We start from the raw sequence: 16,835 nt of genomic DNA on the forward strand, positions 1-16,835 counted from the left end.
AGTTTTTTTCATAAATAGGTGCTGAATTTTGTCAAATGCTTTTTCTGCATCTATTAAGATGATCATACAATTTTTATCTTTCACTCTATTAATATAATAGATCATATTTACTGATTTACATAGATTGAACCATCCTTGCATCCCAGGGGTGAATCCCACTTGATCATAGTGTATAATCCTTTCAATGTGCTGCTGAATTCAGTTTGCTGGTATTTTGCTGATAATTTTTGCACCAATGTTCATCAGGGACATTGGCCTATAGTTTTCTTTTCTTGTAGTGTCCTTATCTGGCTTTGGTATCAGGTATGCTGGCCTTCTAAAATAAGTTTAGAATTGTTCCCTTCTCTTCAATTTCTTGGAAAAGTTTGAGAGAGAGAGGTGTTAATTCTTCTTTAAATGTTTGGGAGAATTCACCTCTGAAGACTTCTGGTCCTGGGCTTTTCTTCATTGAGAGATTTGTTTTTTCTTTTTGATGAGGAAGATTGGCCCTGAGCTAACATCTGTGCCAGTCGTCCTCTATTTTGTATGTGAGATGCTGTCACAGCATGGCTTGAGGAGGGGTGTGTAGGTCAGCACCCGGGATCCGAACCCACAAACCCCAGGCCATCAAAGCAGAGTGCATGAACTTAACCACTATGCCACCAAGCCAGCCTGGAAGATTTTTTTTATGACTAATTCAATCTCCTTACTAGTAATTGATCCGTTCAGATTTTCTGTTTCTTCCTGATTCAGTCTTGGTAGGTTGTATGTTTCTAGGCTCTTATTCGTTTCTTGTATGTTGTCCGTTTTGTTGGCATATAGTTGTTCACAGTAGCCCTGTTGTGATATCTTGTATTTCTGTGGTATCAGTTGTAATATCTCCTCTTTTATTTATAATCTTGTTAACTTGGGTCCCCTACCTTTTTTCCTTGGTTAGTCTAGCTAAAAGTTTGTCAATTTTGTTTATCTTTTCAAAGAACCAACTCTTCATTTTGTTAATCTTTTCTATTGTCTTCTTGTTCTCTATTTCATTTATTGCTGCTCTAATCTTTATTATTTCCTTCCTTCTGCTAAATTTGGGCCTAGTTTATTCTTCCTTTCCTAGTTCCTTGAGGCATAAAGTTAGGTCATTTATTTGAGACCTTATTTTCTTGATGTATACATTTATAGCTATAAACTTCTCTCTTAGAACTGCTTTGTCAGCAGCCCATAAGTTGTGGTGTGTTATTTTTCCATTTTCATTTGTCTCAAGATGCTTTTTTATTTCCCTTTGAATATCCTTGTTGATCCATTGGTTGTCCATCAGAATGCTGTTTAATTTCCATGTCTTCATGAATTTTCCAGTTTCCCTCCTGTTGTTAATTTCTAGTTTCATATTATTGCAGTCAGAGGAGACTCTTGGTATGATTCTAGTCTTCTTGAATTTGCTAAGACTGGTCTTGTGGCCTAACATATGATCTATCCTAGAAAATGTTCCGTATGCACTTGAGAAAAATGAGTATTCTGCTGTTGTTGGAAAAATGTGAATTTTTATTGGTGACTGGATATGAGGGCTGAGAGAAAAATCATCTGACTCCCAGGTGATGAGTTGGGAAACCAGAAGCCAGGGGAAAGGGAAGCAAAGGGAACTGATTCTTGTCAAGGCCGTCATAAGCCAGATGCTTTACACATGTTCTCATCACATCCCTGCTTTTACAAAAGAGGGAACCGGGGCTCAGAGAGATTAAGTCACCTGCCCAATGGTGCTGAGCTGACGTGCTTGCAGCACGGTGATGGGGGCACAGTGAGCATGTGACTGTTGCTGCCTCAGCCGTCAGGGGGTTAATCGATGGACAATTCCAGCTCCCCAAGCAGGACAGACCAGAGCCACAGACAGCTAGCAGCAGTTGCCATTTATTGAGACAGACACATCACAAGCAGAGACGGGGGAGAGGGGTGTGGGTAGATTCAGGGAGGGGTGCGTCTGGTGGGAGACTGGGGAGGTTGAAGGGCCTTTGGAGACCGTGCATGACTTCCGCCCTCCTCCCTCAGCCTGCCCTGAGCTCAGAGCAGAGGAAGTGAGGGAGGCCTCGATGGCCTGAGAAATCCAGCCTCCTCTCAGGGGTAAAAGGTCACTCTCAACTCACCCAAATGCATCACTCAAGCTGGTAGCCTTAACCTCCCCTCCCATCCCATTGCAGAACGAAGGAGAAAACCTGGGTAGATCTGAGCCCTTCCCAAAATGCAGATCACATGTCACAAGAGAGTGTGCCATGCAAACATACCGCATCTGTGGTCCTGGGGCTGTTCCCGCTCCTAAGGAGGCAGGTGGCAGGTGGGGGATGGCAGGGAAAGAAGGGTGGATGAGGGGGGTGGGGAGAGGATTTCAGGGGCCCATCTGGCAAGGCTCGCAGCTAATACCTCCGGCTGGACGTCTTGACCGTGGTGGTCTTCCGCAGGATGGAGGTGCCCCCAGAGACAGGCACTCCCTTGACGGTGCTGTAGCCCACTTTGGTGCTGAAGCCTCCCTTGCTGGCCCCCCCACTCCCACCCAGGGAGATGCCACCGCCAAAGCCGGCCACGCCGCCTCCACACACTGTGTTGGAACTGCCAGTCATGGCTGCAAGGCAAAGGGCAAGGTCAGGCAGGACAGCCACGCTGGGAGAGGCCAGGAACTCCGGAAATCAGTGAGGGAAGGAAACGAGCCATGAGAAACGGAGAGAGGAGCCAGGGCAGGAAGCTCATTCTCTGGGACCCCCCTGAACCTGCCTCCAGGGGCTCAAGTGGAGGGAATGTGTGCTTTAGGCCAAGGACAGATGGAGTGGACTGCACAGAGGACAGGGCAGGGCCCGGTGCGGGGCCGCAAAGTACTCACAGATGCTGACTGCACTGGGACACTCTCCAGACATCCTGGGGAAACAAAAAGGCCAGAAGCGTCAGCAGTCCCAGGAACCCAAGAGAAAACCCTCTCCCCGCCTCTCTGCCTTTGTGATGGATCGACTCAGTGGGCCAACTCTCGAGGACCAGGGCCCAGGTGACAAGACCAGGAGACGTGAGAAGTACATGTATGTGGCCACACTGGGCCTGGTGGCCCTTCCAGCAGGTCCTAAAGCCAGTGCCACAGAGAAAGCAGAGCTGGGGCAGGCTGAGCCGCGCACCTCCCCCTGCCCTCTCCTCCCTTCCCATGAGGGCCATGGACAGCACCCCTGCTCCAATGGGAAGGGAAACAGAGCCCATGCCAAAGCAGAGCTGCCTAGCTCCTGGCTAAGGTGACTCTCTCTACACCTTCTAGAAACAGAGATGACAAATTTCTTCCAAAGCTTCCTCTGGTGGTGGATTGTGGTGTTGAAAGAGGAACCCTCGCTCCTACTGGGCTGCCAACCACAGTAACGATTACCAGTGATCGTGTCAACCAAGGAGATACGAAGCAGAGACAGTGAACACAAGTGGGAGAGTCTCTCTCGGGTGATGAGTTAGGAGCCCAGCTCCCCGGCTCCTCTCTCACCCCCGTGGCCTCAGCACCAGAGCCGACCACACGGGCTCTCCCACAGGGCAGGCCTGGAGAGCTCTCTGAATACCTGCTCTCCTCGCTCTCCAGCAGCTTGCGGTAGGTGGCGATCTCCACGTCCAGGGCCAGCTTGACGTTCATGAGGGCCTGGTAGTCGCGCAGCAGCCGGGCCAGGTCCTCCTTGGACTGGTGCAGGGCCATGTCCAGGTCCCCAAGCTTCTTCTGAGCATCCTTTAATGCCAGATCCCCACGCTGCTCCGCTTCCACGATGGCAGTCTGCAGCTGCTGGCACTGCCCAGAGGACAAGAGGGGTTGGGAACACTCTCCAGGGTCATCGGCTCCATCTCTCTGTCCTCAAGTCAAGTGCCACCAACCCCAGCCCCACCCCCTGACCCCAACCAACTAGGAAGGAAAGAAAGCAGAAATATTCATCTGAAAGAGGAGATGCTGTCATACAAGCTAAATCACGTAGCATCACTGGGAAAGTTCTTACTGAGTCTAATCTTAGTCCTTCCTGCTACAGCTCAGCCCAGGGCCTCAAAAGAGATAAAATACATAATACAGCCTCACCATTAACCAAATGCTTCCATCTGATCTGGAGAAGAGCCTTCGCTTTTTAGCCCTGCCCTAGATGGAGTCAGCAGCCGTGATCTGGACCATTGAACTCTCAGTCTTTTTCTCTGACCTCCTGGAGATGGGACCAATCTCCTCAGAGGAGGTCGCCCCACCTGCTCTACCACTAATGTGCTGTGTGACCTTGGACAAGTCCCTTCCCTTCTCTGGGCCTCATTTTCCTCTCCTGTAAAAGGAGCATGTTGATCTCGATGGTCCAGCATCTGAGTGTGTCCCAACCATGAGGAGAAGAGTAGGTCTCAGCAGTTGCTATGACATGGAGAAGGCCCCCCACCTCTGCCAACACCAAGACCTGGCCCTCAGGCCCCCAGCCAGAGGCTCACCTGCTTCTTGGCTGCATCCACCTCACTCTGCAGCCTCTGGACAGTGCGGGTGAGCTCAGAAATTTCATTTTTGGTGTCCCGTAGGTTGTCCCCATGCTTCCCAGCGGTCACCTGCAGCTCCTCGTACTGGAGGCCAAAGAAGTGGCAGTGAGCTGTCAGATGGTTCCAGGCCCAGGTGGGTGACAACTGGTCCTGGGTCCACTCTCATAGCTGAAGGACCCTGTGTAGACTAGGTGTGTCCAGCCACAGGCCTCTCACAATGGTGGAAGGTCTGTGTCCAGTGCCAGCCCACGTCCCTGAGTCGGCCACTCTTCTCACCTTGGTCTGGTACCAGGCCTCAGCCTCAGCCCTGCTCCTCTGGGCGATCAGCTCGTACTGGGCCTTGACCTCGGAGATGATGCTGTCCAGGTCCAGGCTGCGGTTGTTGTCCATGGAGAGGATGACGTTGGTGTCAGACACGTGGGTCTGCACTTGGCTCAGCTCCTGCAGAAACAGAAGTAGCTGCCACCGGCGCCCCTGCCCTAGGCCCCTCGGAGGCAGCCGAGGCATGAAGGACAGAGTCCCCAGGCGGCAGGAGGAGGCCTGTGCTCTTCCCCAGGCTCCACCCCAGAAGCAAGCTGACCACAGGGAAGGCTCGGTGAGCGAGGGTTGTTGTCGTTACTCCATCTTTGAGTGATCAAGTCACTCACTTTCAGTGCTCCTCAGAGGCTCCCAAAGGGGAGAGAGTCATCCCCTAAAAGTCAACACCTGCCAGCATATTCTGGTCTTGCCTCCAGCTTTTCTCACACGTTGGCCCTCACTGTGGCCAATGGGATTATCGTAGAAAGAGATGGGAGTAATGACGACAACCCTCATTCACTGAGCCTTTGCTGTGGGCAGGCGCTGTGTCAGCCGCTTGACAGGAACTAGCTCATCACATGCCCTTTTCCAATAGCACAAAGAGTAACTGGCCCCAAAATCACAAACTAAGAAGTCTCAGACCTGGGGAGTCTGACACCAGAACCTGAGACAACACAGGCTAACTTAGAGATGGACAGAAATAAATAGAGAGGAGCCCCTAAGCCAAGCTGATGTCTCTGCTGACATAGATCTAGGTTATTCAATTAGATTGTCTGTTAGAAAGTGGAATGGGCTGCAGGATAGGGACAGAAATCCCACCACTGAAACACTGAGGTTTAGTGAAAGGACACGCCGTTTGGAGACAGACAAAGCTAAGTTCAAGACCCAGCCTGACACTCACTAGCTGTGGGACAGGTGGTCCCTAAGCCTCACGCTGTGTCAGTCCCCTCCTCTGTAAAATGGCCGTGATGATACCCTCCTGATGCGGTGGATGGGAGCACCCAGAGCCATACGTGGCCCATGGCAGGTGATCAGTAAGATGCGTTATTTGCCAAGAGTTTTCTGAAGGTGAGTCAAGACGCCTGGGAGGCGTGTTTGCTACAGATGACATCATTTTGTCACACCGTGCATTATCTCCTTCCCCACCAGGACAACACTGCCAGCACCTTCTTACAGCATCACTCCTCAGCCTCGCCAGCTTGGGGTCCCTCCACAGTCCCATCCCGGAGCGCGGTTCTGAGGAAAATCAACTTGCATTTTTTTTTTTTTTAAAGTTTGGCACCTGAGCTAACATCTGCTGCCAATCTTTTTTTTTTTTTCCCTTCTTCTTCTCCCCAAAGCCCCCCCAGTACGTAGTTGTGTATTCTAGTTGTGAGTGCCTCTGGTTGTGCTATGTGGGCCGCTGCCTCAGCCTGGCTTGATAAGGGGTGCCAGGTCCATGCCTGGGATCTGAACTGGCAAAACCCTGGGCCACTGAAGCGGAGCACACAAACTTAACCACTCGGCCACAGGGCCAGCCCCCTCAAGTTGGAATTTTTAAAACTATCTACCAGATACCACTAAGAATGGATAAGGGTGATCTTGCTAGAACAAGAAAATTAAAAGGTCAGGCTTTCCAAAGAAATGGAGCAAATGCAAGCGGAGAGGGAAGAGCTCTGTGAATTAAAAGGCACGTGTCTCCTTAGACTCCAGGATCCTGAGGGGAAGAGAGAGAGGAGAGCCTGTGGGCATGGGGGCGCCAGAGACACTAGTGATGTCACTGGAGCAGGGGCTGGATCCCACAGGGACCGCCCCCCACCTCCCCTGCCGCCGCCAGGCCAGAGGGAGGCCACGAGGCTGCCTTCCTGCCCTGTAAGACGCCAGGGATTGGCGGTCGGCCCTCCAGATTTCCTTGAGATCTGGCTCAACCAAAACCAGATCACGAGGTCCATTATTGGGTGCTGTATTGGCCATCACAGCCGACATGCAAACAGGAACGGCTGCTCCAGCTTCCTTCTCACCCCCAACAAGGCATGGAGATAGGCTAGGAGGAACTGTGACAGGAGGTGGTCCTGGCTGGGTCCCAACTTGCATTTCCTGTCCCCCTCCTCATCTAATTCTCCCACACACGGATGCCCAGCCCACCGGCCACTCCCCAAACTCCCAAACTCGCCGTGCTCTGACTCCTCCATCACTGCGCGGGCCCTTCCTGCTCCTGCTCTAGAAGTCCCACCCTTCCTTGGAAATCCAACGCAAATGCCATCTCCTCTGAAGCTCCCTGAGCCCTCCCAGGAAGCCTGCTCCATGCTCCCTGTCCCTGTCCCAACGTGGCTCTCACCACGTGGTGCCCCAGCACGAGACTGCAGGCGCCCAAAGGCAGGGACTTGTCCTTCTGTTGCCGTGTGGAAGGTCCTTGGTAATATGTGTTAAAAGAAGAAGGAGGTGGGGGCTGGCCCCGTGGCCGAGTGGTTAAGTTCGCGCACTCCGCTGCAGGCGGCCTAGTGTTTCGTTGGCTCGAATCCTGGGCGAGGACATGGCACTGCTCATCAAACCATGCTGAGGCAGCATCCCACATGCCACAACTAGAAGGACCCACAACGAAGAATATACAACTATGTACCGGGGGGCTTTGGGGAGAAAAAGGAAAAAGTAAAATCTTGAAAAAAAAAAAAGAAGGAGGAGGAGCAAAGGAAAGGAATGCTGGGTATGACAGACATGTGCCTGAGACCGTAGGAAAGCCAATTCCCACCCACTCTGAGACAAGGAGGGAGGCACCCTTGACCCGGCCTAAAAGAGAAAAGAACCTCAGAGAGAAGAATGAGGGTGCCCCAAACAGTGAATGACCATCAAGGATCCCAGTAAAGAAGAAACTGGGGGACACCTAGGAAATCAGCGTGATGGCAAAGAACACACGCCAGCAGGCTCCATCCTGACGGGGCAGGCAGAGACGGTAGAGGGAGAGCAACACAGCCGCGGCTGAGCCAGGGAAATGCTAAGGCCAGTGGGCAGGGGCTGTCAGATAAGCTGCAGGCGAGGAGAAGAAGGCAGCAGTGGGCTAACCCTAGAGAAGACCCAGGCAATGCCAACAACCTGACTGCTATGTCATTTGCCTCTTTTCCATCAAGGAGACAGTCATCAAAACCAAGATAGACACAGAGAGTATGAGAGGCGTTGACCTTGTTGGGGACCTTACAGGTCCCACCCAGAGGAACATATCCTTGGAGGCCATGGGAAGTGCCAAGGAGATAAACACCCCTGGTGATTCTTGAGAAACGGAAGGAGAAGAGGTTCCAGAACCCCAGACACAGCAAATGTCCTCATTTTTTCTTTTTTTATGTGAGGAAGATTGACCCTGAGCTAATATCTGTGCCAATCTTCCTCTATTTTGTATGTGGGACGCTGCCACAGCATGGCTTGATGAGCAGTGCATAGGCCCGCACCTGGGATCCAAACCTGCAAACCTCAGACCATCAAAGCAGAGGGTGCGAACTTAACCACTATGCCACTGAGCCAGCCCGCAAATGTCCTCATTTTTAAAGAGATGAGATTTAGACTTCTCCAAGTTAAACTTAATGTCAATCTCCTGTGAATCTCCAGAACAAATTATAAAATGTGTGTGAGAGGCATGGAGTCAGCAAGATTTCCCTGAGGAAAAGTCAAACCGAATGGATTTCATTTCCTTCCGTGGCTGTATTACCTGACTGCTAAAGGACTGCCACGGATGTTTTTGAGCAAGGCTTTCATAGCATTCTTGAAAATGAGACAGAAAAATGAGGACCAGACGATGGTATGGTTAGTTGGATTATAAAGTGGCTGAGCCACTTGAACCACAAATTACTGATGAGTGGAGTGAGGTCAGCCTGGTGAGACGGCACATTGAAGACCTAGTTCTTGGATGAGGACTCTGCCCTTGTCCCACCGGCCTTAACACGCTTATCAATGAGTTACACTGAAATGTTATCAAATAACTAAACTGAAAGTTTATCAGGTCTGCAGATGACCCAAAGCTGAGGCATCACTGATCTTTCCAGTTATCCAGTTGAGCATCTCCAATACATGGACAGGAGAATCAAGTTTCAAAGGGCCCACGATGATCTAAAACGATGGGATGAAACCACAAAACATTTCATAGGAAAAAAGGGAATCATTAACTCCTGCATGTGGTTTCAAAAATTCAAGTGCCCAAATACAGGAGGTTGCAGGAGAGTGGATGCGTGTCTCACTTAAAAGCATACATGTGAAAAAATCCCGGGGGTTTTAAGGTGCAAACATTGTGAAGTGGCTTCTAAAAATAACCCATAAACGAGTGCAACATTAGGCTGCAAGAATGGAAGTCTGGGTCAGTAACCCCCCTCCCCACCCGTCGGTTTCCTGAGTTCTGGACCAAGAACCTTGTTTCCTGAATTTCCTCACATGCCGTAGATTTCAGCCCCAATCATCCTGACCCCTAAAGGGTTGTCATGTGAAAGACATATGTCACATGCAAGATAGTTGGATGCATGCAGCCCAGAGGGCAGAAGAGCAGCCCAGGGCCGGTCGAGAGCAGAAGTCATGGGAAGAAGATGCAAGGCAGCCTTCTAATAAAGTTGTTCAAAGATAGAAATGCCTGCCCTAATAAGCAGTGAGCTCCCTGCCTCTAGAAGTATTCGAGCAGAGGCTACGTGAACCCCCGTCAGAGATATTCGAGGAAGGGCTCTTGTACCAGGGAAAGGCTGGCCTTGAGGTCCCCACCGAGTCTAAGAGCCTATGATTCTACGATCCGCTCATGTTAAGTTCAACCCTCTCACCCTCATTTTCAAAGCCCCCTTATTTCCTGGGACCCCTCCTCGATCCTGTGACCTACCCACTAGCCACGCCCCCACCTCCAGCTCCAACCTGCAACCTCAGTCCCCCCCTCTCTGCCCATCTCTGCTCCTCCATCCCTTGCTCCAGTACACACTGGGCAAGAAGGGAAATGGTACAACACAGAAGCAAGAGCAGACTTGGAAGTCAAGAACCAGGTTTTAGCGCCAGCACTGCCTCTGACTAGCTGTGTGACCACGGGCAAGTTACACTGAGCCACAGTGCCCCTGACAATAAAATGGAGACAATAGTAATACTCTATATTATAGAGTTGTTGAGAGAGTTACGTAAAAAGCTTAGCCCAGGGCCTGGGCCGTCGTTAAGCACTTAATACATAGAAGCTGGTATTAATTAAAGGTCCAGGTTCTAGCTTCTATCAACTAAACTGCACTGGTGAATTCAGGGCAGACCTCCAGGGGAATCCCCAGTGCTGTCTGCGATTATCCCTGTCCATTGGCCATCTCACCAGGTCATAGAGATGATTCAGGAAGTCGAGCTCCTCGCTCAGGGTGCCCACTTTGCCGTGCAGATCCATTCGGCCCATGTACGCGGCATCCACATCCTGCAGGGGAGGAAGAGAGCAGGGCAGTGGCTCAGCACCCCTCTCTGAGTCAGCGCAGCACCCTGGCAGCCAAAAGACAACTGACCCCATTCTCTGCCACCCTGCTCACCTTCTTGAGCACCACGAACTCGTTCTCCGCGGCGGTGCGTTTGTTGATTTCATCCTCGTACCTGTCACACAGGGAAAACTCAGGCCAGGGCTCAGCCAAGTTCTGCCTTATACGGCATTGGACTCTCTCGGCTTTAAGGAAGCCCTGATGGGTCCCATATTGGCCGAGAACACCTTTGGGGAGCAGTTCTGTAACGCAGCCAACTAGTGAAGAAACTTGCGGTACGGTCTCTAAATATTCCTTCCCACCCCCTTTGGAGGAAATGGGCCCAGAATTTATGCAATAATACGGCAATCGAGAGCAGCCGTCTCTTTGGACCAGAGCCCATAAGAGGCTTTACAGGAGCAGGTGAAGATGTGTCAACAGCGGTTAACCTCTGCACTCATTTTCAACAACAAGATGTCGCCCAGAACAGCAAACCCTCTCCAACTGCTTTTGCTGACAATTTAAGGTTTAGAAATTGCCAGGGTCAAGTTATTGGAAGAGTTGAGGAAATTATACCTTAAAGTTATAAATATACATATCAACCAATTGTAACATGTGAACCCTTTGGATCTTGATTCAAACAAATGGTATTTTTTAAATTTATGGGACGATAGGCAACTCAAAACCGACCGGATATTTGACGATACTGTGGAATTACTGTTTTAAAAGTTCTGGGTATGATTATGGCATTGTGTTTATGTTTTACCAAGTCGAGTCATGTAAATGAACTACGTGAATATATCCAGTAGAATATTTGCAAGTGAAATGACATGATGGCTGGAATTTGCCTCAAGACGATGAGCGAGGAGGGGAAGTGATGAAACCAGACTGGCTATGAGCTGACAGTAAAGCTGGGCAACGACAGCATCAAGGTTCTCACGCTATTCTCCCCACCTTATGATAAAGAGCTTTTAAACTACGAGCAACACTGCACAAACAGTGAGACAATTCTCCAGGAGGCAGTGTGTCTAGACCCTGAGCACCCAGGAAACAGCTCTGTCTGTGCGCTCCCCCAGGGGGGTCCCAGGACAAGGGGGTAGCCCTCTCCTGGGAGGTTTCCCACACCGCCCCGTGCCCTCCAGACGTGGCCCCAGCATGTCAGCCCTCCTCACTTGTTCTTGAAGTCCTCCACCTGATCCTGCACGTTCCTCAGCTCCGAGTCCAGCCTCCCCCGCTCGCTCTGCAGGGTGTCCAGCTGCCTCCGCAGGCTGCCCAGGTAGTTCTCAAAGAGGGGTTCCAGGTTGTTCCTGGTGACACCGGAGCTCTGGCCCTGCTCCTGCAGCAGTGCCCACTTGGTCTCCAGCACCTTATTCTGCTGCTCCAGGAACCGCACCTGAGCCAGAGCAAGAAGAGTGGGCTGGAGCCATTCCCCGGACCCAGGAGAGACCAAGGACAGGGCCCATCGTCACCATCTGTCCTCAGCCTGGACGTCACAGTGGCACTGCAGGCTTATCCCTGGCAGAGGGGAGGAGTTCCTGAGGGGACAATCCTTGCTGGAAACAATCCAATCTGGTGACAAGGACTCTAAAGAGTCTCCCTTTCTCACTCGTCCTGGGAAATTGGAGTGGATCTAGGTTTCTGAACCCTAATCCTGCAACAAAGCCAACGGTTAACAATGCAGGTGCACAGGGCCGGCCCAGTGGCCGAGTGGTTAAGTTCACGCACTCTGCTTCAGCAGCCCAGGGTTTCGCTGGTTGGGATCCTGGGCACGGACATGGCACCGCTCGTCAGGCCATGCTGGGGTGGCATCCCGCATAGCACAACCAGAAGGACCTACAACTAGAATGTACAACTATGTACTGGGGTGCTTTGGGGAGAAGAAAAAATAATAGAAGAAAGAGAGAAAGAGAAAGAAAGCAGATGTGTCAAAATGTTAAAAACTGGTGAATCTGGGTGAAAGAGTATATACGAATATGTTGTACTATTCTTGCAACTTTTCTGTAAATTTGACTTTTTTTTAAAAATTTTAATATGGGTGCCCAGGCCTATGTCTATAGACTCAGAAGGGGTCCAGGGTGTGGGTTTAACAGGCCCCCCAGGGGTCTCTCTGCCCAGCCAGGGTTCTGAGACGCCAGACACAGACACCTTCTCAGGCCCCAGCAGCCAGGCCGTGATTCTGAGAGCCTGAGCAGGGTTTTTGCTTGTTTGACCTCTGGAACAGTCCCACAGAAGAACCAAAAGTCACTAGGGGAGAAGGTGAGAGAGTAGGCGGAATGGCTTGCTTCACCCTCTGCCGGTTTCTCCAGGTCCCACCCCCACAGCAGCCCAGGCCCACAATGCCATGGCCCAGCGCACCACGCAGCAGGTGCACCTGCCACGAGCAATGAGGAGATTTCTTAGTGCCAAGGACCAGGGGGCCCACAAACCCGGGGCCCCAAGACCACCTCTGCCTCCAAGGACCTGTAGGATCCTGGGCAAATCTTTTGACGTGTCTAAACCTCGATTTTTTTCTTCTTAAAAATGGGCACAATGTCATCTATTCTAATTCCTTCTGGGACACTGTGGATATCACATGAGACAGAGGATGTGAATGTCCTTTGGGAAGCTACAGATGGCTGAACCAACATCTGGTCATCCACTGGGATTTTTCCCGTCATGGCCACACTGCCTGGGGTCTCCGGCCAGAGGGGGACACTGCAGCAAAACGGACCTGGGAATGCCAGAGAACAGCACGGGAGCCCCCGGCAGGCCTGGAGGCAGGGAAGGAGTCAGAACGCCCCACTCGGGGAGAGAGCAAATCCAAGCCCCAGGTTGTGGGAACCTGGTGACCACTCTCCTCCTTGTCCACCCCAAACTGAGCCTGTTGGCTGAAACTGCGAGGAAGAACTGGAGAAGCAAAAAGGGGACTTCCCCTAGGACCCCTCCTAATTGTGTCCCCATCACATCTTTGTCCTTAGGCCTCCCCCAAGACTGAGAACAGCGGAGAGATGGGGTCCTTGAGTAACTCGTTTGACATTTGAGCCAGTTTCCCCAGCTGTAAAATGACGAGAGGCAATAGGGCCACCTGGCAAGGAGGAGCGCTGAGGACCGTCCACTATTTAATTGTGCAATAAGGCTGCTGTTTAATCTGATGATGGGGCAAAGGCTGCAACAGCCGTCGGCAGGGCTTGGCCAATAGGCCTCGTGAGTAGACTCAAGATTCACCCAAGCAATTACAGGAAAGATCCAGAAGACTGTCTCCAGCCATCCACATCTGGGTGTCCCAGGCTCAGGCCAGGAGAGCTCCAAAAGCCATTCCATCAACCCCCTCTCTGGCCCCCGGTGCACACAGGCTATGACAGCCTCCGCCCAGCCCACCCTCCCTCAGGCTCCTGCTTCTAGTCCAACGGCCCCTCCCTACCTCCTTCCACCTCGGCCCACCTTGTCAATGAAGGAGGCAAACTTGTTGTTGAGGGTCTTGATCTGCTCCCGCTCCTGGGTTCGCACCCGCTGGATCTCAGGGTCTATCTCCACGTTGAGGGGGGTCAGCAGGCTCTGGTTGACAGTGACCTCCTGAATGCCACCAGGAGGACAGGCGGGCCCGAACATCTGCCTACCAGCCCCCAGGCCTGAATAGGCCCTGCTGCCAAAGCCAAAGCCTCCCAGGGCCCGCCCTGATGAGGCCCCTCCAGCCACGCTGACCGAGATGCTCTTGCTGCCCCCCAAGTTATGGAGGCTCCGGCTGCCAAAGCCGGCCATGCTGGGGCCACAGCGAGCGCTTCCACCACTGCCACTGCTCCGGGACACTGTGACCGAGCTGAAGCTGGTGTGGGCCCGGGACCCGCCGCCTCCACTGGCAGAGTTGGAGCTGAAGCCCCCTTTGGTGGAGTACATCTGCTGAGACACAGAGGACTTCATGGCTGTCAGAGGGGCCACAATGCAGGCTGAGAGAGCTGGAGGGAGCACAGTGAGCTGCTGGCCCAGCGATGGGCTTTTTATCTTTTCCCAACTGGGCTGGCTCCTGGGCTCCACAAACACTCCTGCCCCATCGCCCCAGGAGGAGAGGGAGGGGCCCAGGGAAGTCCCCTCTCCCCCAGTGGGAGGGAGGGGCTGCTCCCAGTTATCACCTGTGCTCCAGAGCTGGGGCTGAGCCGGGACTATCTGGGGCAGGATGCCACCGTCTTGCCCGGGGCTCTCCTGACTTGGAACAAGATGACACAGTCTCCCACGGCCTCCCCCACCACCCAGGGGGTGGCTTGCTCTCCTCTCACCCAGCCCTGGTGGCCGCCATCAATGGGGCTCTGTTCTGTGGAGTTTGTCCCAGGCCCCTGTCGTAAGCCAAGGCCCCAGGGCCCAGGCTGTGAAGGTGGTGACGGAGGGAGCATTGGGCAATGGCCTGTGGAGAGAGTGCCCAGGCCTGCTCCAGTCCCACTCTCCCAGTCCACGGCCTCATCCCCTCCTAACAGGTCCAGGGTGGGGGGCACAGGTGACAGAGTGGGGGCAGAGCCGGCTGCTGTTCTTTCACACACTGGCAGATTGTCTGCTGGGTGGAGACCCTGTGCATGGCACAGTGGTTACAAGGACAGAAAGAGGGTCCCTGCCCAACCATGGGGCCTGAGCACTGGACGAGGACAGAGAGAGGCCTGGGAGGGGAGGGGAGCCATCACACTCTTCTGGGGGCTAAAGAGCAATGGGGGGGGCTTCAACCATCATCTTACGCCCCCAACCCTCCGCCCCACAGCAGAGCCTCCCCAGAAGGGCCCAGCTGGAGGTGGTGCAGGACATTCTGTCCTGGCTGGACACAGGTGCGGATCCAAGACGTGTGTGTATGTTAAGAGCCCAGGAGGCCAATGGATCCCCAACATTCCCATCCTCTGAGTCCAAGAGGAGCCCAATGCTTGATTCAGAAGGGGCCGAGGGTCCTCATATCACTTCATATGGTCCCCTCGTGCCCACTCATCTCAGGCTACAGCCCAAGGGAAGACTTGGAGCCGTCAAGTGAGGAGCAAGGGAGGGTCGAGGAGGTGACCTTAATTGTCTTTCTTTACCCACTTCAGCTTCCCGCAAGAAAAGAGCCCCGAGAGGAGACTTGCCTGAGGGACAGACCGGGGACAGCACTTGCTGAGCTCCTCACACAGCTGCCATTGGCTTCTGTCCCCAGGGCCCCACAAGGAGAGAACATGGGACCTCTTCCACAGCCCAAGGAAGGCAGGCCCAGAGGAGGCTGCGAGATTCTCTCCCAAGGCCACGGGGAGGCTGTAAGTGGCTCCTGGCTGCATGAAGAAGTTGAACCTGGCTCCCATGGGGAGTGGGAGTGAGGGGCACTCACAGAACTAGTGCCTTAGTACCCAAGAGGGGCTTGTCCTCCCTGCCTGGAGCTGGGTACCAGGCATTTGGGAGAGCCAGCTGGGAGATGAATCCCCACTGAGCTGTGTGTCCTCGAGCAACTCTCAACCTCTCTGGGCCTCCTTATCTCCGCCTATAAGCAGGGCCCGCCAGGGAAGTCCTTTTCGGAAACCGAAGCACTGGCCACAATCTCAGGACTGTGAGACACCTGTCACTTCCCAGTGACCTTTGTCTCTTATCCCTGAGGCTGTGATCACTCTCTCAGCCTCCCTTCTCTCTCCCCACAGGGGCGTGAGAGATGGAGACAGTTGGTCGAGAGTGGGCCTGAGTGATGTCAGCCCTCTGAGTCAGGTGCGTGGCCCGGCTGGGTGGTGGGATTAGAGTCAGCTGCTAACACGTTCCGCCTGTCCCTGGAGACTGACATCCACGCGTACTTACATGGCACCCCGTGCCAGGCTTGCGCTGGGAGCAGGTGACAGACCTGCAGGCAGCCCAGGCCTGCCCTCACTTTACCGCTTGGAGACAGCCTGCCCCCTCCCCAGGCAGGACAGCGCCCCAGTCCCAGCCCAGACGGAGTGTGGGAGCCGCTGGGCCTCCTCTGGCCCTGACTCTCCACTCCGCTTTCACACAGGACACCCAAGCTCAGACCTTCTTCCTGCAGCCGAGCGAGGAGGAGCAGTTTCCTCTCCCCTCCCCTGCTCAGTCTGAGGGCCTCCGTGGTCCCTCCCTGCGCAGGACACAGAGCAGAGGGGATGGAATGTCTCAGAGGCCAGACAGCTGATGGCATCGACTGAGCCCCCACCATGGGTGTGGCTGGTGCTGAGCAGTAGGAAAGACACAGGGGCGAAGAAAACAGGAGGCTGTGTCCAGGGGTGGGGCTTTCTAACCGAACAGTCGTGGTTATCATAGTCCGCATCTACGGAGCACGTGCTGTACGGCAGACACGTCCCATGCAATAAGGTCTTTATTCTCCACTCTGGGTGTGCTGTGTTTACCTCCTTCCCACCCCAGATCCATGAACCAACCTCCTCGACCCCAGGAGGCTGCTCTCTTGCTCTCTGGCTGCCTAGGGGAGACACCCGCAGGAAGCAGGGAGGGGTGGAGGGAGTCGGGAATTTCTTCCCGATCTGTCCCTGCTTCGGCGGTGGCTGCATTCCTCTGTGATTACACCTTCTCCCAGGTGACTCCCCCCTGCCATGGTTCCCACAACTCTATCATCTTGTAATCTGTGTCATCCTCCTGTCTCTGCAGCTCTACACAGAATGACCACCCCATCTCGATTTTTCCAGGACTGTTCCGGTTTAGCACTCAAAGTGCCACATCCCGGAAAAC

General features: G+C 53.2%; 1 protein-coding gene across 1 annotated transcript; it reads right to left on the minus strand.

The window, feature by feature from the left end:
• Positions 1-1,861: 1,861 nt before the first annotated feature.
• On the minus strand, positions 1,862-14,127 carry KRT79 (keratin 79). Its single transcript, NM_001346237.1, is given in 9 exon segments — positions 1,862-2,578; positions 2,834-2,868; positions 3,537-3,757; positions 4,423-4,548; positions 4,741-4,905; positions 10,049-10,144; positions 10,254-10,314; positions 11,351-11,571; positions 13,599-14,127. Coding segments are annotated over 9 exon segments (1,608 nt in total). The 5' UTR covers positions 14,076-14,127; the 3' UTR covers positions 1,862-2,372.
• Between the last annotated feature and the right edge of the window lie 2,708 nt (positions 14,128-16,835).

Source organism: Equus caballus, chromosome 6 (genome assembly GCF_041296265.1).
Source record: "Equus caballus isolate H_3958 breed thoroughbred chromosome 6, TB-T2T, whole genome shotgun sequence".
Taxonomy (NCBI): Eukaryota; Metazoa; Chordata; class Mammalia; order Perissodactyla; family Equidae; genus Equus; species Equus caballus.